Raw genomic sequence first — 18094 nt, forward strand, 5'->3', positions numbered from 1 at the left:
ACAGGTGATGATTCATATTTGACGAATATCGATTATCGATAAGTAATCTCTATGAATGTTAATGTTAGCATTGTTCTAGGATTTTAAATTCCTATTGTCCCAGGAATTCCCTAATTCCCTAGAGTCTCTTTAGTTCTTCAATCTACTGCAAGAGATCTCGAAATGCCTTAAGTCCTCGAATTTCTAAGGTTCTGGATACCTCTGAATGCCTTTGGACCTCCCAGTTTTCCGAAGTTTCGGATTTCTTTTTCAGTCAGTCGAGTTCAAATTTTCGGCAGTTTATTGGATACATGTAATTAAAGAAAAAAGTTTGTAATATATACGAAAATTACTGAAACATTCTTTATCGAAGGATCTATCAGTTTTGATTTCTTACAGACGCGACAGCTATTAAGGATACATTAGTGTTTATCTTTCGTTGGAATACCCAAGTTCTTCGTAGACAATAGGAGTGTAAAATAATGCCAGCTTATTTTTCGTACTTATCGCTGGACAAGGTAAACTTATTTCCCTGCGGAACTGTAGGCCGTAGAACGAGCGGTATTCTGACAGAGAGAGCAAAGTTGTTCGCCCTGGCTATCTTCCAAACGGTAGCAGATTGCTTGATATTGCCAATCCACGTGCGAAGATATCCTGATAGTATGCCTGACCTAATACTACTAACGGAATTTGCTTCTACTATCACGATTAGCAAAAGAGCTATTATCTTTGTAGGACTAGGATTAAAAGAAATCATTGTTTCTGAATTGTCGGATATTTACCGTGTCCAAGATAAGCAACAGGAAGTTAACATGGTCATGAATGATGAAGACAAATTATTGAATTACTTCACATGCATACTTCAGATGCAAAATACACATAGACGGAGTTTCTTAATATACCTTTGGAAGAACAGAGGTTCTTCAATTCAAGTCAAAGCAATTAAATTACTAAATGTGTTTAAATATTTTGTTTTCGAATAAGAAATAATTTAAAAATATGTCTGAGACTTGCTCACACTACTGACTACATTGTGAGCTTGAAAAAGATAAGACAAGACAAAAGGAATTAATTTACTACAAAAATATCAAGAAATGTCCACATAAACACGCGCCTATATTTTCTTCTTTCTATTCATTTTTTGATTAAGGAAGTTTCTTGATAATTTTCAATTTCCTGGTTCGTAGAGAAGACAAGAGAGCAGCTAATAAAGTCAACTTTCCTACGTGATTCGTAGTAACAAGACATAAAATGGGAACCTCACCGCTGAACTTCCGGAACGCAAATGATGGCTGGTATATGGAAAAAGTTACATAACAAAGAAGAGAAACATGCGTGGGTATAAGCCACGACATATTTCATTGGAACTACTACCATACCTGAGATGAAGATGGCTCTTCTTAAAAGGTCACTTTATAATTAACTCGCATCCGGTGGAACAACGCGTGAATTTAAAGGAAAGGGACAGCAAATGAAACTTACAATGACTGAATGCGTTTTTAACTCTCTATAATATCATTAAATGCAGATTTACATATCTAACTGCATATGAATGATCAGATTATTAGAAGTGACCATACTTTCACCAAGCAAAGCTATCCGAATTCAATTTTTGAGCACCAAAAAATTAGAAAAACAGTTTAAATGCTACCTTTTAATAAGATTTCCATTAAGAGACCAAATTAAAGTGGATAAGATAGAAGTTAATTTGAACAAAGAAGAAACAAAATGTTGGTCTCACAGTAAAGAAAGTAAGAGTGAAGCAATAGTTTTGATCATCTAAAGTATATCTGAAAATATGAGAAATATTGTTATAAGTTTTTCAAATATTTCACGGTTACCTCTATTTTTTTAAATAATAATTCCTTTTTGATATTTATTAAACGACTTCAAAGAAATAAACATAGGTAAACGGAGGAACTTTGATCATAAAGCTTTATATTCAGTTTAGCAAATATCGCGTTCCTTTAAAATTTAATACATTTATAGACATGCCCCTACAATATCAGCACAATTTAGTGCAAATTTCTTATTCAAACAAGAACTATACACAATTGTGAAATGCACTCTAAAGATCTTCATATTCTCTACATTATTTTATTGATTACTATGATTGCTTATATACTAATTTTGTCCGACTTTATTCGTGTCCCATACACACATCAACGTATCGATTTACCTTTTACCTTCGTCCCGATGAATTATTTGCTAGAACGAAGGGTATGCATGTTTCATATATTTTTACTTCCGTTTCTCTACCTCATTGATACTTACCAGTCTATTCTTTGCATTTCATGCATTTTTATTTCATCCTTCTTTCATAAACTTTTATAGATATTTTTCAAATACTGATAGTACTGCAATTCTTTCATATAATTCTAATTTATACATATATATTTCTAAATATAAGTATTAATATCGCATCAACCTCGTATAATTGATCATTCATTATTAAGTTATGAACCAATTTTCTTGTGCATTTCAAAGATGCCTTTTTTCATTCCGAAAAAAATGTTAATCTAATATAAATAATTTAAACCTGTCACTCCTTTCTACATATAGGATTACTTGCTACGAACATTCATACCAAGTTTCCGTTTCCGCAGTTTAGTGCAGAGACATATATCCAATATACTCATAACTCTATCTTGGAATTCTCATATTTTTGCATCTCTCTACATTTCCAGAATTTTTCTCTTCGGGCATCGAACATTATTGCGACGCCATTATTGCGATGCTAATACCGTGTCGGAAGTGCAATATCGCAAAATCATCTTCGTGTATCACCTTCGTCTGCTTCGTGGAAAAGTTTCGTGACAAATAAATCTTCGGCAGTCAAACGAATTCGCCGATATCATAAGTTGGTCTTTGAAAAGAAAGTCTAACAAGAGGGCTGGCGTGCTACTCAACAGGGCTATTAACGTTCTTTTATTAAGACGCTCCTTGATATCTATTAATCTCTCATATATTAAGTGCACTCCTGACATATATTACAGGCTTTTCAAATTTTTTCCAATAAACACAATCAGTATGTTTACCTCTCGTGTGTCTGATTATACCAGTTGTGCCTCTGAGTGTACAAGTAAAATTTAATGTAACAGTATCAAAAGATCTTTGCTCCCGCTCTCTTGTAACATTCTTTCAACCGCATTCCGTATAATTATGGTTCTGCGAATCATTTAAAAGCCTTATACGTCATTTCTAAGCACCATACCGTTCTTATATACGTAATCGTTTGGTCGATAACGATAAAATCAATAGTCGTAGAACACGTTTCCGTAAACAAGGAAGCCAGTCCCAATTATAAGCAGGAAACGAAGCAACGAGGATAAGTAACGAGGATACGTGCATACAAAATCTGTTTGGACGTTGCATAGATACGATGGTCCTGTGCACGTCGTATTGATTTCAATTGGCCAGGAATACCGTAATAGATGAACCATTCAGATGCATATAAGGATCCGGTATGTCCGCGCATGGAACCGCCACTGGCTTCTTGCCTCGTTACGAATAATTCACAGCGGACAATAGCGGAATAATTGGCGGTTACGTCGATAGCGCCACGTGTAATAGTAAACGCAGTTGGAATTTTTCTGCCTGGAGAAATCATTCAGGATGGCAGTAAAAATTGATCGAGAAATGCAATAAATTTCGTGTATTGAATATTTGATACCGTTTATGTTCCAACATCTTTGTAGTATTTCAATTACTTCGGATAAGTATTATCCATGATAACGTTGTATCAATTTGAATCCAGTAACATTCATTCATGAACATCGGTATAATAACTAAAAATAAAGACGTTAATCCAAGAAAAAGAAAAATAAGCTTCGTGTTAAAGTAGTACCTTGGAAGTTAGCCAAAGTCTGTGATCGTATGTAACCGACATGGGACAACGATGCTCACAGCAGCCATGCTTCGCGCGTTTGTTTGTGTATCTTAAGGTAGATGGAGCCGGAGGCTCGTTTCGCGCAGTCGGATGTAAGAAATGGCTGGGGTAGCAGCTGACCAATTTCCAAGGTACGACTGTAAGTACGCTATATGTATATGCATTTTGTTGACAGATTTGTTACGCTTCCAAAGCATAACGGTTTCGTTGATTTTAGGAAATATTTAATAGGAGTGTTAAGAAAAATAGTACCAAATGTAAGTATTTAATTGTTAATTGATAAATGATAACCGATAACTGTAATTGTTTGAGAACGTACCTGAGTTGGAACCTTTTGTATCCATAGGCGGCGGGGGGTCATCAAGTGGCCTGTACATGGTATCTTCCGTCTGAGAAGGCGGGATGCTGCACAAGAAAGAAAAATGGAAGCGACGTGTTGTTATTAAATATCGATCCGAGCTGTCGGTTGTGTCTCTTAACGAGGCACATCGTTAGCGGCGTGTTATTTTTCCAAGAATCAATTTTTCCTGAACGTGATGAAGCGAAAACGCAGTTTCCTTAATAAAGTGCCAAATTGCGGAGTTAATAGCTTGCGTAATTGATGGAAACGCGACGATCTATATAATGAAATGTGTAAGTCAGGTTCCCTTCTAATTCTCCCTACAGTCTAACTGATTTTAATTACATAAAGAACGTATACAAGTAAATCGTATATAAATTCATGCTTACATTTGCATTATTTATAGTTATGTACATATATATACATTTCAATTGAATACGTACCCTCTGACTGGAACTTTCGTAACTAAAGGGACGTATATATACATCGTTGCTCATAATTATTCGATCAATTTCGAAGGCATATACATGGATGTCACTTATATAATTTACATTTGAGATAGGCAAAATCTCCACCTAATGATACTGGTACGTAATGTGAATTTTATGTAATAGCGGTCTTTACAATCATAGTTTCAATGAGCTTCATAAATCGAATCGTTACGATCTATATATCTATCTACAAGTATATCTATCAACTACATAACGTTCGTTTTCTAATTAAGGAACCAATGTATGTCCTTCAAATGGAAAGCACAACTGGGATCTTCCAATGGTGTTACAGCAGTACTCTGACTTCAGCTTTATAATATTTAGGGCAGAAGTGAGTCAATCAAACAAATTACTATTGTATAATATATAGGAAATTCCATATTTCGCATTATTTTGCACCACTTGTATTTTGGATTATTTAGTTGTCACGTTTCACGTATACATATATGTATATGTATATCTCAATTTACACGAGAGCAGGTCTTTCTCAGTATAACGAAGAAGCAACGTTATATTTTTCTCTACGGATGTATTGCATGAACAAATTAACTCGAAGAAAAGAACTGTAAGCATCATCGAATATCAAAGCATCGGGGATTTATAATGAATCCAAGGCGAATCGCGGTAAACAGGGTGATCGTTAACGAAACTCTCGAGTCACCTCTTGAACAACGATAATTCTTATTTTAATTTCCAGTCACCTGTTTCTTTATACAGATTACGGGAAAGACAGCAAAGCTGCCTCGAGTTGTTATATCGAAGGACATTTGAAACCGTGGCCGAGTCTCAAAGAGGAGAAAAGAGAAAAGAAGATACAACCATGCGAAGCCCCCTTAATGAACTTTCTTTGTCCGATTACAAATTAAATTACAGTGGCTGATGCGTACACTGTCATTAACAATGGTACATCCTTCGCCAATTAATGGCTCTTCTTCTGGGATGCATTACAATATTTGATATATACCTTTTATAAAATGGAAAATACCAATATCCATTTCATTAATATTAATTCGTTAAAAATTTGAACGATCTTGAAGGATAAATTAGAAAATTAAATGAGAACGTTCCGCAAAGTATTTTATATTTTTTTGATAAAAAAGAAGTTTGTTTGCATCCACCTGAAATGTTCCAAATGTAAATTATTTATCAAAGATATTTTAATCGCTATTAATGTTCTTCAAAAAACCTATTGATTTAGCAAGATCAAAAAACTAATTACTAGATAATAATTATAAAAAAAATCTTGAAAAATGGTATTCTTCATTCATTTTACTCAATTTTCACAAGATCTAAGAAATGCAAATTTAATCATCAATATTCTATTATTCTTACCTCGATGTCTTCTTAGTAATTAAATTACAGTCAAATATATAAGTTAATAAATAAAACTAAGTAAAAAGTATACAAAGTATAAATTTGAAACTAAATTATCTAATACTAGGGATTTTACTAAAATTCTACAAAAAGTTACTATAAACAATAGGCGACAAATAAAGATAAATATTTAAAAGACATAGAATGTCATTGAGCAATCGTGATGCAAATGATCAATGAATAAAACGCTGAGAATTTACAACCCGAAGCGGAATGATATTGACGTTATTTCAACGAATCAATTTTTTTTCTTAAAATCATCTCAAGGACGTACAGTATTAATGGCAGCCTGCAAACTTCCTTGTGACTATCCCTATCGTGGGACCCTTGCGTTACCTTGCCGAAGGTAATTTTCTGGTCAACGGTTTCGAACCGAGAAATTACATCACAACCAGTGCAATCTCGTTGCTTCCCAAGATGGGAAAATTATGTGTTTGTATAATGTTATAATTTAGTGGAATACATGGAATTTACTTAGCTTGTTTAGTGAAAATATCTTTCTTGTGATTAAATTTGATTGATAGTCACTGATAAACTATATGATACATATAAACGGATAAACTAATATAAAGTTTCATTTTAAAATAGTAATAAAATTTTGACACAATTGCAGATTGAAAAGTGATAGTATCTGTGTATATATAAATATCAATGTAATTTTCATTTACAGGAATTGTATAAATTATTCAATTTATCATTATTAATGAATTAATATCGTAATTAAAAATAATCTCAAGCATAATTTTGTAATAAAGGTGAGAAAGTGAATAAATCAGCTATTATGGTAGAAAAATATTTACAAATGGAATCGGCAATGATCGTGACTTTTCGGCAAACAGCGGTCGCTGGCGGCTCTGACATCGCTGGCTATATAAAGACTGCACAACGATCGCAACTTATTTAGTAACGTGACATCAGGTCGAACAGATGAAAACTTTAGTCATAATTATGGTCTATTATAGCTGAACCACATATTTACGCAGGAATAGTGATGCTGAATTGAGAGCTGTACTATAAATTTACTCACCATTTATTTTCTAAACTTCTTTTTAATCTTTAACAGTATTAAGAAATAGATTGCAATAAATTAACCTGTTGCATAAACTTCTTTAATTCTAAGTAACCTTAAAAACAGTGTTAAGCCATAGTATATAATAGATTTAATAAAATTAACGGATTTAAAAATATTAGTAGCGCCTCAAACGGATGCATTCAAGAAAAAGAAATCATAATTTTAAACAGAACTTTAAACAGGATAATCGATTACAATTTGCTGCTTTTGTACGAAAGAATAAAAGTAAGTTTTATATTTTAATATAGCTTAAGCACATAGTATATGTAAAATGTGAAATTTTGTAACATCTAAACGATGTATATTAACCATCTTCTGTGATCTTTTCAGCAAATCGAATGCTAAGTACGAAGAATTATTTCGCAAGTAGTTTAGAAATTGAGATAAAGAAGAAACATTAAATATCAATTTGATGTTGTAAACGATGATTCACATTTGCTGCGATATTATTCCAGAACAGGGGTGTTAGGTGAGACATACGAAAGGTTTCCACTCGCGTGGATGACTGTAAATATAACCTATATGCAATGTGGTTTGTTTTAAGCTCAAATTTATTAAACGCAGAAATTTATACGTTTTCGTGTGCCACGATCGTTTCTTTCCATTTTTTCAGGATTAAACGTATCTTCCAAAACTTGCATTTACGTGTAATAAGTACCTATATATATAAGAGTTGTTGGATTACACTGTCCAACAAATTTTAATTTTTTCTCTAATTTATAATATCCATTGTGATTCTTACAGAGTTTACTTTCCTGAACACACACCCGTAATCAAAATTTCTCTATCATCCTCAGTTTTTGAAAAATGTTTGTATTTATCGCGTAATACTTCATTTTAGCCAAAAATATAGATTATCAAATTTATTATTAAGAATAAATTGTTCAAAGCATATATTTATAATAAAAACAAAAAAATCAACAAATTCTTGGTTATTATAAAAGAAAAGTAATTATTAACAAAATCGGCAACGATCGTGACTTTCCGTCGATCTTCATTCCATCGTTAGTTATATAAAGACGACGCGATTGTTCAGAATCTTTTTTGCAGGGTTCTCTTTGGACCGGATGAATATGTCCCACAGTGCTTGGTTGGTACAACGAAGAAAGTGGTCACGGGTCAAGAATCAAGGGTCAAGGGTCAGTACTATATATGATTATATAAATATAATCATATTTATAGATAACAAATATTTCTTTATATATATTATATATAAATATTTTTTTATATATATTAGGTATATATTTTTTGCATATATTATATGTTGCATAAATATTTGTGTGTGTGTGTGTATATATATATTTCTTTCTTTTTCTAGTATTGGCCGATTTTCAAATACATCACTGGACTGGCCCTTTGCTTTCGTAGTCTCTAATTCCTGTTTTATCATTTTCGTTATTTTTTCCATTAATTTTTTATTCTTTTCCTATTTATTTAATTTTTATTTGCTAAAAATGTTAGTATTGCGTAAGTAGAGTATTAAAATTTAGTGTACCGATCGGAATTCCCTTTGATAAGACTCTGGAATAGTGTCAGTAACATTTCCTCTATGTTAGACAGGAGTATCTTTGGTACAGAAGACTGCCATTAGAGAGCGTTCATTGTAAGGCCCCTAAGGCAAGGTTCCCTATGCGTAGCCATTTCCACATGGTGAGATCTGGTAATTAGTATCGTTTTTCAAAGAATAATTTTTAGGAAACGATATTAAGCAGAGAGTTGCGCTCCGGGTTTAAAATATTTTGTTTCCATTATAAATTTTTAAAGTTTTCTTTCAACTTTGTCAATTTTTCTGTATTTTATAGCAAAATTGTATTTTTCTTTTTCTTCGCAGACTATTATATGTTAGTTCCATTATACTTGGTACTCGGATTACGTGTAACTACGGCACTGACGAGGCTAGAGAAGTGAGCAATGGCTGCGTGGCTATGATCGTGAAAAGTTTTCTTTCAACCTTCCACTTGTTCTTCCGTTGATAGACGATGTTGCAGAGGTTCCTGTGGGAGAAAGAGGAAATTCCGACGGAGGATTCAATTTTTATTGTTCTCCTTGCGTTATCTGTTCTGGTGAGACTGGAAAAATCGGTGGTAGTAATTTTTAATGGAATCGAATAACATACAGTAGCATTGTTTCCATTCTGTAGGATCGTGGAAGAAATATTTTCTTTAAAAGAAAAATACTCTTGCTTTCTTCTTTCTTTTATTTTCCATTACTTTAAGTTTACTTATATGAAATTTAGAAACAGTATTTATATAAAGAATGATCAAGTGAAAACTTTCGCGAAACATGCTTCGATGAGCACAAAGTAAAGCAGTATCGAAGTTCTTAGAGAGTCAATTTCCATAAAAATGAAAATAGGCGTTATTCTCAAACCACCCTAGTACTAATTACCAGAAAATTATCTTTCTGTATTCACGCGACATTTAAATTTTAGATTTTGAAAATATCGAAGTGCGTTCGAATATTTCTCCAATCTATTAATAGATAGACGTGATACCCATTACTATTAATCTTTTCGAAATCATTAATCAGCTCTACACCGAAATTTGTTCCAGATCGCGTCACCTCGAGTCTGCAATTATGCATAACCTTAAAATAAAGGCGAAAATCTTGATGAACGGGTGGAACGTTATCTGTCAAGTTACAGAAGCTCGTTCGCGTTGAACTTTCTCCATCCATAGTTTCAGTCTATTAAATCGACCGTGTTTCACCCATCGCTTGTGCTTTCAAGTGTTGCTTGATGTTATGTACAGAACGGGAAAGACGATTAGCGCTACAGTATAGTGGCAAGAGGAATATTCTGTTTGTTCTGCCTGATTTCACTTTTGATACTTGCAAAATCCCTATTTTTAAGTTCTTGGTAGCAAACACTGACATAACAGCAGGATAAGTTATATCTTTATAAGTTTTGTTCCACGTTAACGGTTAACAGTGGTTCTATACAAACTCTGACGTTTTCTATTGCTCTATATTTTAAAACTGCTATACTTTCTATCCTACTCTATACTGGGATATCCCGTTCGCTCTTTTTGTCACGCGATGTTACCACGCGCTGCTCGGAGATGATTTGGTATTATAGAAGGGGTGTAATCCGATCGCACTTCCAATTCCCTTACAGACATACTGACCTTGACGCGCTCTGACATTTCGACCAATAAGGAAAATACGTGAGCCTTAAAGTTTGTGATTGGTGGAGCTGGGTCTAACGATATATATAGAACCAATCAAACGCGAATTCCTTTTGTTCATTTTTCCACACTATCTACCCGCACGTTTTTAAATATACTATCTTCTTCTAATAAGAGATGGACACTGATATTATATGGTACGATACTAGTGGGGAAAGTGACGGTTAAAAGTTACGGGGGACATTTGGGAATGGAATATCGTTATAAAAACGATCGTTACGTTCGAAGGCTGGACAGATTGTTTATGAAAAGTAAAACGGGAATTTATCATTTATGATATATAATAATATTTGGCTGAAAATTTTTCATAGCACCGACGGATACTGTTAGGTTAAAGTTAGATGGATGGACTACGTGTTAGGATTTGGTGCTTGCCATTTTTTGAGGAAATTTGAAATTATTTCAATATAGAATTTGACTGTAAGTGATATTCTAGACAGTTGTATCTAATTCTTAAATATTTAGTTATATAAAATGATATCTTACAGCATGATACTTTTGTGTATATTAACCTCAAAAGAAAGAAAGGAAGGGAGTTTAATAAACTATAGAATTATTATACACATGTCTTAATGGACTATAGAATTGTCTCATTAATTATGAAATTTGACACGCGCGTTATGTGTGTTTTAATGCAGATCGATATCAAACGAGTGACACTTTACAGCTGACATATCGATCTTTCCCTTTCTTTGCGTTTCGAATGATGTGTGTGACTAGCATTAGCGGCACGTGCTTTTCAAACTGTAGTATACATACATACGTGTCTTTCCGCGTATGGCTTTGCGTTCTTGGCCCCAAATCTGCTTACTTAGTCAATTTTTGTTAATTAATTTACTCCCATTTCGCCCAAAGATAATTCAATTTTAGACTTCCTACCAGCTTTTTAATTTTTAGTTCCCGATAAATAAATTATTCATTTGGGTACTTGAAAAATATTACGAAAAATATTAAAATCAAATAATGAGCTATAAGATTTAAAAAATTATTAAATATCGAGTAAGAATCGACACAGTTATTATTTACTAACCAAACCAAAATAAATTTAGGAAGCTACTAAGAGACGTAGGGCGCACGGAACAGAGCAGGTCGTTAATACCGAGACATTTCGTCAGTCGATCCATTAATAATTGATGATTCGAACATGGAAAATCACTTGAGTTTCTTTAGAGGGCTCCATTTCACGTATTGAGGGTTGAAATCGTTCCTGAAATGCTAACACGTCTCGTTTTGGCAGGTAATAAAGGGGATGAAGCACCATTTTACGCCATGCTCATGCACCCTTTATACCATCGTTCCAGAGATATACTCATATACAAAAGTATTCGAATGTTTACATCTGTTATGTTCAACAACCGAAACACGTACGTTTAATATTTAAAGCAATATAGTACATGTAGCAAAGAGGAAATTCCAAGATTATATAAATAAAATTAGAAAATAATTCAATGACATATTCAATATTTATTATACATTTATTACAGACACGAGCCGTGGTGACGCTAGTGAGTTACATGGAAAATTGTCTTAAGACTGTCACAGAGAACAAAAGACGAATCAACATATTTTAATTTCTTATTTTTTAATTAATGGTACTTTTGACTAGTATCATAAGTTACCTATATGATATTTTTGTGATTTATCAATGGCACATGTTTATAGTAAGTATATCGCTGAATTATTTTTTAATTTTACTGATATAACCTCAAAAGTTCCTTTTTGTTACATATATCATTGTTATTTAAAATATTTTACTTCAATACTTGTACTTTAAACATAGAATGTTTAAATGCAATGCCGCGGTAAAATTGTACATTTCAAGTCATAAATTGTTTATGTGATCATTCTAGATGCAGGAGGTTCAGAATTTTAGCGCAACAGGATTTCTAATTCCTTCCAATATTGGAATGAATTCTATTAAATATTATTTTTTGAGTAATCCCGGCTAAGATTAATGATCACAGACGATGACAAACAGCGCTAGTACCCCCATGCATAAGACACCATTTTGTGCAACAATAATAAAGCCGTATTGTGGCAACAGATAATCGTGCATCAGCGAGGATCAAGCGTAATCGTTCTCTGGAGATTATCAACGCCGCACAAAATAGCACTCGTCGAATTACCGATATCGAGAGCACAATGTGAACTGAAATTCACGATTATCGTGGTTGAACGTGATCTTTTGAGGTTGTACGGATTTTTAGTCACGTAATGCTCACATCCCCATGGTTTACGGTGAGAATTGGAATGACGGTTGCGTGCATGCAGCCGTATGCTTCTGTGGCACGCTCTTTAATTCTAATTTACCCTCGATGATACGTTAATCAACACTGAAAATGTTACACGGAAGTAGCGGTCAGGGATTCCCTTGGTGTGAAGAGCTGAGATTGAAAATTTAGTGGAAGACTGTGATTCGACATTATGTAATTATATTATTATATTATTATATTGTTATCAAAAAGCTTTTTTATAGTAGAGAAGCTGTAGACGATACAAATTTTAAAAACATTATTTTCCTAACTACAGTTGTTTAAACTTTAAACTTAGTAAATCTAATGAAGTTCTTTTATGGATCCATTAGAACTTCTGTCATTAGGCAACTGGTTTATATTTTCTAATAAGTCTTCCATCTTTCTAAAAGAAATTTTAACATGTTAGCACTAACATCTTCCTTTTCTACCCCCTGATTATATCAATAATATAATTGAACTAAAATTCTTTAGAATATCAAAAATTAGTAATAATATCACTTTGCTTAAACAATCTCTTTAATTAGATAATCTTTTGCTATTTCTAGTAACGTAAAGGAAGAAAATAAGGATCTAGTGATCATTTTTCTCCGTAAAGCTCAAATCATGATAAGTGGATGTATCTTGAGAGGGAAAGGGTGAAGAAACTCGTTGATTTGAACATTAAAATGATGGCGAGATGTAACGTCTAAATTCCATTTGGACCACATTGGCACCGCTGAAATTTGCCCGAAAATGCAATGCCCTTAGGCAACAATGCGTTCTCGTGCAAGCTGCACGCGATTACCGTCTCTCACTCCGATGACCCATCCCCCACTCCGCTTTCCGAACGGTAGATATCTCGAAGCGTCGACACGAGGAAGGCCGATCGGCATCGAGCACGACGCTTAGAACGCGGTTGCGAAAGAACCGCGAACCAAGGCATGCGTACGCAACCAAGCTGAGTCGGGTGCAAGTGGAAAAGGGGGATAAGCTAGATTCAGAGGGGGTTCGCGGGTAAAGAAGGGGGGAACGGGTGGGCGTGTGTACGAACCATTTTCGGAAGGTGAATCGATTCCTGGATGAAAATAAGCGACCACGAAGATTATCAATGATGATCTGATACACACCTTTCTTTGCCAGTGCTATTGCGCGAGCTTTTGTAACGACTCTTTACGTTCAACTTAACCCATCCACTTTACATACATACTCAGCACGAAGTATTTACAATCGCGTTAAGAACGCGCGCACCAATGCCGCCGACACAGCATCCGTAGTTGCACGCACTGCGGACAGTGGATATTACTTTTGACGTTTTCTGACTGAAAAGTATGTTTATAGAGAGAGAAAGAAGCATCCCGTGTATCGATATATCATCTGTATGGATATGGTGGAACTGTGAGACCGATTTGATTGATATAACTTGATTCACTGTATTGATGTTTATCACTGAGAATACCGACCAATTGAGAATGGTAAACCACTTTCGTTTACGTAAATGCATATACTAACGTTACACTGATTAATTTGTGTTATACTATCTTTATTTAGATGAAAGAAAAATGAAATAGAGAAGAAGGGAATGATTTCCGAAACAGTCTAACATTTCGAAGGAGATTATTTGCAGACTCACCCTTATCGAAAGTTTCTTTAGCCGCGTGTATGACCTTCCTCCGTTTAAGACCATCGGCCGCGAAGACAGTCGTCATCGTGCTGGAAACGATGCCCGTTGTTCTCTCATCTTCGTCACTGTTCGCGCACTCGCCGGAGGTGGTCGATGCACGGTGGTCGAGGAGATTGATCGGGGACCCCTCGCCGCCTGGCATAGTGTCCCGATTAGCAGGACCGTCGCGTCCTTAACCGAGGACCTTTGCGCCTGAACTGAACTCGCTCCTTCTATGCAACCTCTACTCGCTTCTGTTCGGCCGCGAGCTCTCTTCGCCCTTCGTCGTCGTTGCAGCGTTTCGCAGTGTTGGCCACGTTGTGGCGCCACCCTCGCGACATACTACTACTGAGAACAATACTCTGAAACAATTTCTAATTATTTTCAGTTACTCGTAGCAAGAGACAGTGAAGTTTTTTGATTGATTAGTTAATTAAATGTGAAACATCCAATTAATTAGCCGAGGCAGTTGACTGGATAAAGCTGAATTTATGTCGACGGTGGTAAGTTGCATTAAATTTGTTTATAAGTAGAATAGGTTTAGAAGAGTCGTAGAAATGGTTAAAAGCACATGGCGCTTAGGTTAAGTAGTTCTTTAGCGATTTGTGATTGGTAATCGTTCCAGTTAATGATTATTGATATATTTATTGACTTTATTGATTATCAGTAGATCATAGGGCGTTTCGGTTATTGGGAAGCTCAGTTAGTTAATTGTGTTCCAACAATCCGCAGATGATAATCTCATCAGTACACATACATATCTTTAAAATCAACTGATTTTTTTTTTTTTTTTCGACTTTGTACTCGTTAGAAAGTAATTTTTTAAAAATATTTTTTTATTGAAAAAGTAAAACTTGAACCTTTTAAAAATCATAAAAATCGTGGTGAAATATTTATTGTTTGCTTTTATGAGTAGTAAATAGTAATAAATAATTTATATTTGAATCATATTGTGGGAAAATTGTAATGAAAGTGTGTTTGAGAAAGGTCATTAAAAGAATCTTCAAATTTACCTCACAATGAGTCATACTGAAGTTGAAATACAAGTTTATCCGTGCGAAAGTTGTGTTCGTACCACGACTTCCCGCCGATTTTGATGTCCTATCACTTACTTTCGTTCTTTCCCCCAAATAGGGAAACATATCTGCGTACTCCCGCCATCTGTGGCAAATTTCAGACGCGACTTGCGATCGATCCGGTGCAACGCCATTTCTTGCTCGACTACTCGCCATGATTCGTGCCACTTTTTCTTTTTTCTCTTTTGGCTGCCGTTTTCCACGCCATGTGACACCACTGGAAATCTCGAGTATACGTACCATACAAAAATTAGGTTAAGGATTTATTTGACATTCGCACTAGCTACGAAACTTCTTTTTCGTATATATTTTGAATATTCAGTTCGATTCAATAATATCTAATTCTCTCGATTCCTTTAAAAATCTTTCTGAATATATCATAAAAAGGGAAAATAAAAAAATATATATTAAAATATTTTCGTTTGTTTTTTGCAGTATATCTTCTCTGGAATAAAATGCTATAATAAAAAGGGATAATATTATATCGGAATTAAGAAATTTATTAAATCAATACCGAAAGTCGATTGATCAAAATATGATATACCAAATATGTGTATCAGAAATTCGAACGTGTTTTGACTTTCGCGGTGAGCTTTAAAAGTGTCAAATTAAGGTTCTGTGACGGGAGAAATTGACTCTTTGGACGGTGTCAAGGGCACGTTCTAAATTCGAACCGTCGTTAGTCTATTTCGAGACATCGTCAAGTAGATTATTTCCTATTTCCGGAATCGAAGTGGCCATCAGAAGTGACAGTGGTGTCGTTCTCGTGGCACAGATATCGACAGGAATCGATGGCATGGCCCTCGATTGAATGCAGATAGGACAGGAAAGCGTAGCTATTGGAAAATGATCGTAATGCGACTTCCGGTACGCTTTGATAATTTTCTCCGCTGAGCGTGATGCCTTTCAAGAGGAGCTTTGTGCATCAATAAACAAGCCTGGGAATGTGGAAAAAGAATTCTAAAGATGATCGAACGAATACCACAGCGAATCAAATTAACGTTACCGATCAATTAAAGCGGCCATATTGATAATTTTGAATTTCATTCTTGATTTAATTTTCTTTGTATGCAAGCAATACTGCTATCAAACTTTTTAAATTACAACATTCAGATTTTTTTTTTCAATTTCAAAATTTAAATAGCATGTATTTAACGTATATTTTTTATTTATATTTATCGAAGTAAAAACATAATTGTACAGAGCGTTTCATAGCATGTGAGACTCAGTAGCAAATAGTAAGATAGTAGAAAAATATTGTTGATGATTATGCAGATAAGTAGTTTTATATTACTTGAATATAAATATGACAATAACTGGGAAAGGATGATCAAAAAGCATGTATGTTTGCATCAATTTCTTTAAAAGATTTTATGACCTTCATTTGTTATTAAAGTATATATTCTGTCAACATGCAACGCCCTGTACATGTCAGTTTACCCTCATCACTTTACTCTATCATGATCTAGGTATAAAATATTTAGGCACACATTTAAAGTTGATAATTCCAAGATTAATAAATACTATTGAAATGTTTAAAAATTTTTTAATAGTTTTCAACCAATTGTTTTTGGATGTTCTGAAAACTGTGTAAAAATGTTTTTACATTTTTATATTTTTTAATAATCAAGCAAGGGAATATTAATATAATCATAGTAGAGGTCGTTGGATCGTGCAATAATAATTGAACTCGCAATCAATTCGATCGTCGTTAGGGAGTTTTCGCAGAAAAACAATGGAAGGTTAATTAGAAGAGATGCAACTGAGCTGATGAACTCTATTGAACTTTGGTCCAGGGAGTTTGTTGGCTCAATTTAACACGAAAGGAGCGGGAACAGTTTGGAGAAGTTGTCCGTCTTTCCCTTTGAAAGGAAAACATGCACAGCACCTCGTGCCACCCTTCTTGAAATCGTGAGACTACAATAAGAGAAATGTTATTCTTGGCACTGTTCTCCGGTGAATGATTTAATCCTTTCAGCTGCAACGATTCCTCTTCAATCCTTTCTCTTTGTGCCTTGAATGGAGGTCAAATTTTCGATTGCGAATCGATGAGCATCGAGCATAATTAATGAATTCTTTAATTAAATTTTATATTTATCCCTGTTGATCCCTTCGTATTTTTAAAAGCAATATAACTTTGGATTATATTAAAGAAAAGGCAGTTCTGAAATCAAAATTTACCAATCTAGCGAATTTCTGGCGAAAAAGAATCTTTACGCAAATTTCTCAAAGGAATTGCCTTAAATTCTTTGGTTGAAAACACCCAAAATTTATAAAATACTTGAAAAACCCAGTATTTAGTTGTTAATGCTAAATAGGTTTTCGAATAAATATAATTTTCAGGTAAGGTATCACGAGTAAGATCTCGAGGTTCCATATATGCTGATGAACTAAAGGGGTCGCTGGGGCAGCTCGATTCAGCCGTAAGAAGTCAAGGAACTCGCTTAGGATTGCGTGCGAACGAGACCGGTGTTGCTTTCTCGTGTTTTTATTAAAATACTTAAACGCATAACTTACACGTATACTAACAGTAGGTAAAATTAAGTTAAATAGACTTAGCGCTCTATCTTTTAATTTTTTTCTGTTTTTCTTTTTAAGCGATGAACGTTGATCGAACGCTAGAGGGACCTCCGTTTCCGGTTTCGAAGCAAGCCAAGAGTGTCAGATAATTGTCTGACACCCTTTTAACAAACAAACGACACACGATCGATTCATTGTCGACGATGCTTGATCTTTCTTACCTAACCGGTTCACCCTGACTAGGGTAACATATTATCTGTATCAACCTCCACCA

At 34.4% G+C, this 18094-nt stretch overlaps 1 protein-coding gene and 1 long non-coding RNA gene across 2 annotated transcripts in view; one reads left to right on the top strand and one right to left on the bottom strand.

Moving 5' to 3' along the window:
• Positions 1-14555, bottom strand: part of wwk (anoctamin 8 white walker) — a 24731-nt gene extending 10176 nt beyond the window's left edge. Inside the window, exons 1-2 of the mRNA XM_017897842.1 lie at positions 14195-14555; positions 4188-4273 (exon numbers count right to left, since the gene is read on the bottom strand). Coding sequence (XP_017753331.1) covers positions 4188-4273; positions 14195-14387 — 279 coding nt within the window. The 5' untranslated portion in view covers positions 14388-14555. The remainder of the gene's footprint in view (positions 1-4187; positions 4274-14194) is intronic.
• Positions 4282-5526, top strand: LOC108545967 (uncharacterized). The gene is made up of 4 exons (XR_001890116.1): positions 4282-4501; positions 4615-4795; positions 4933-5030; positions 5417-5526. It is a non-coding gene; the product is annotated as an uncharacterized LOC108545967 (long non-coding RNA).
• Positions 14556-18094: the final 3539 nt, after the last annotated feature.

Source organism: Eufriesea mexicana, unplaced genomic scaffold (assembly GCF_001483705.2).
Source record: "Eufriesea mexicana isolate 0111107269 unplaced genomic scaffold, ASM148370v2 scaffold572, whole genome shotgun sequence".
Taxonomy (NCBI): domain Eukaryota; kingdom Metazoa; phylum Arthropoda; class Insecta; order Hymenoptera; family Apidae; genus Eufriesea; species Eufriesea mexicana.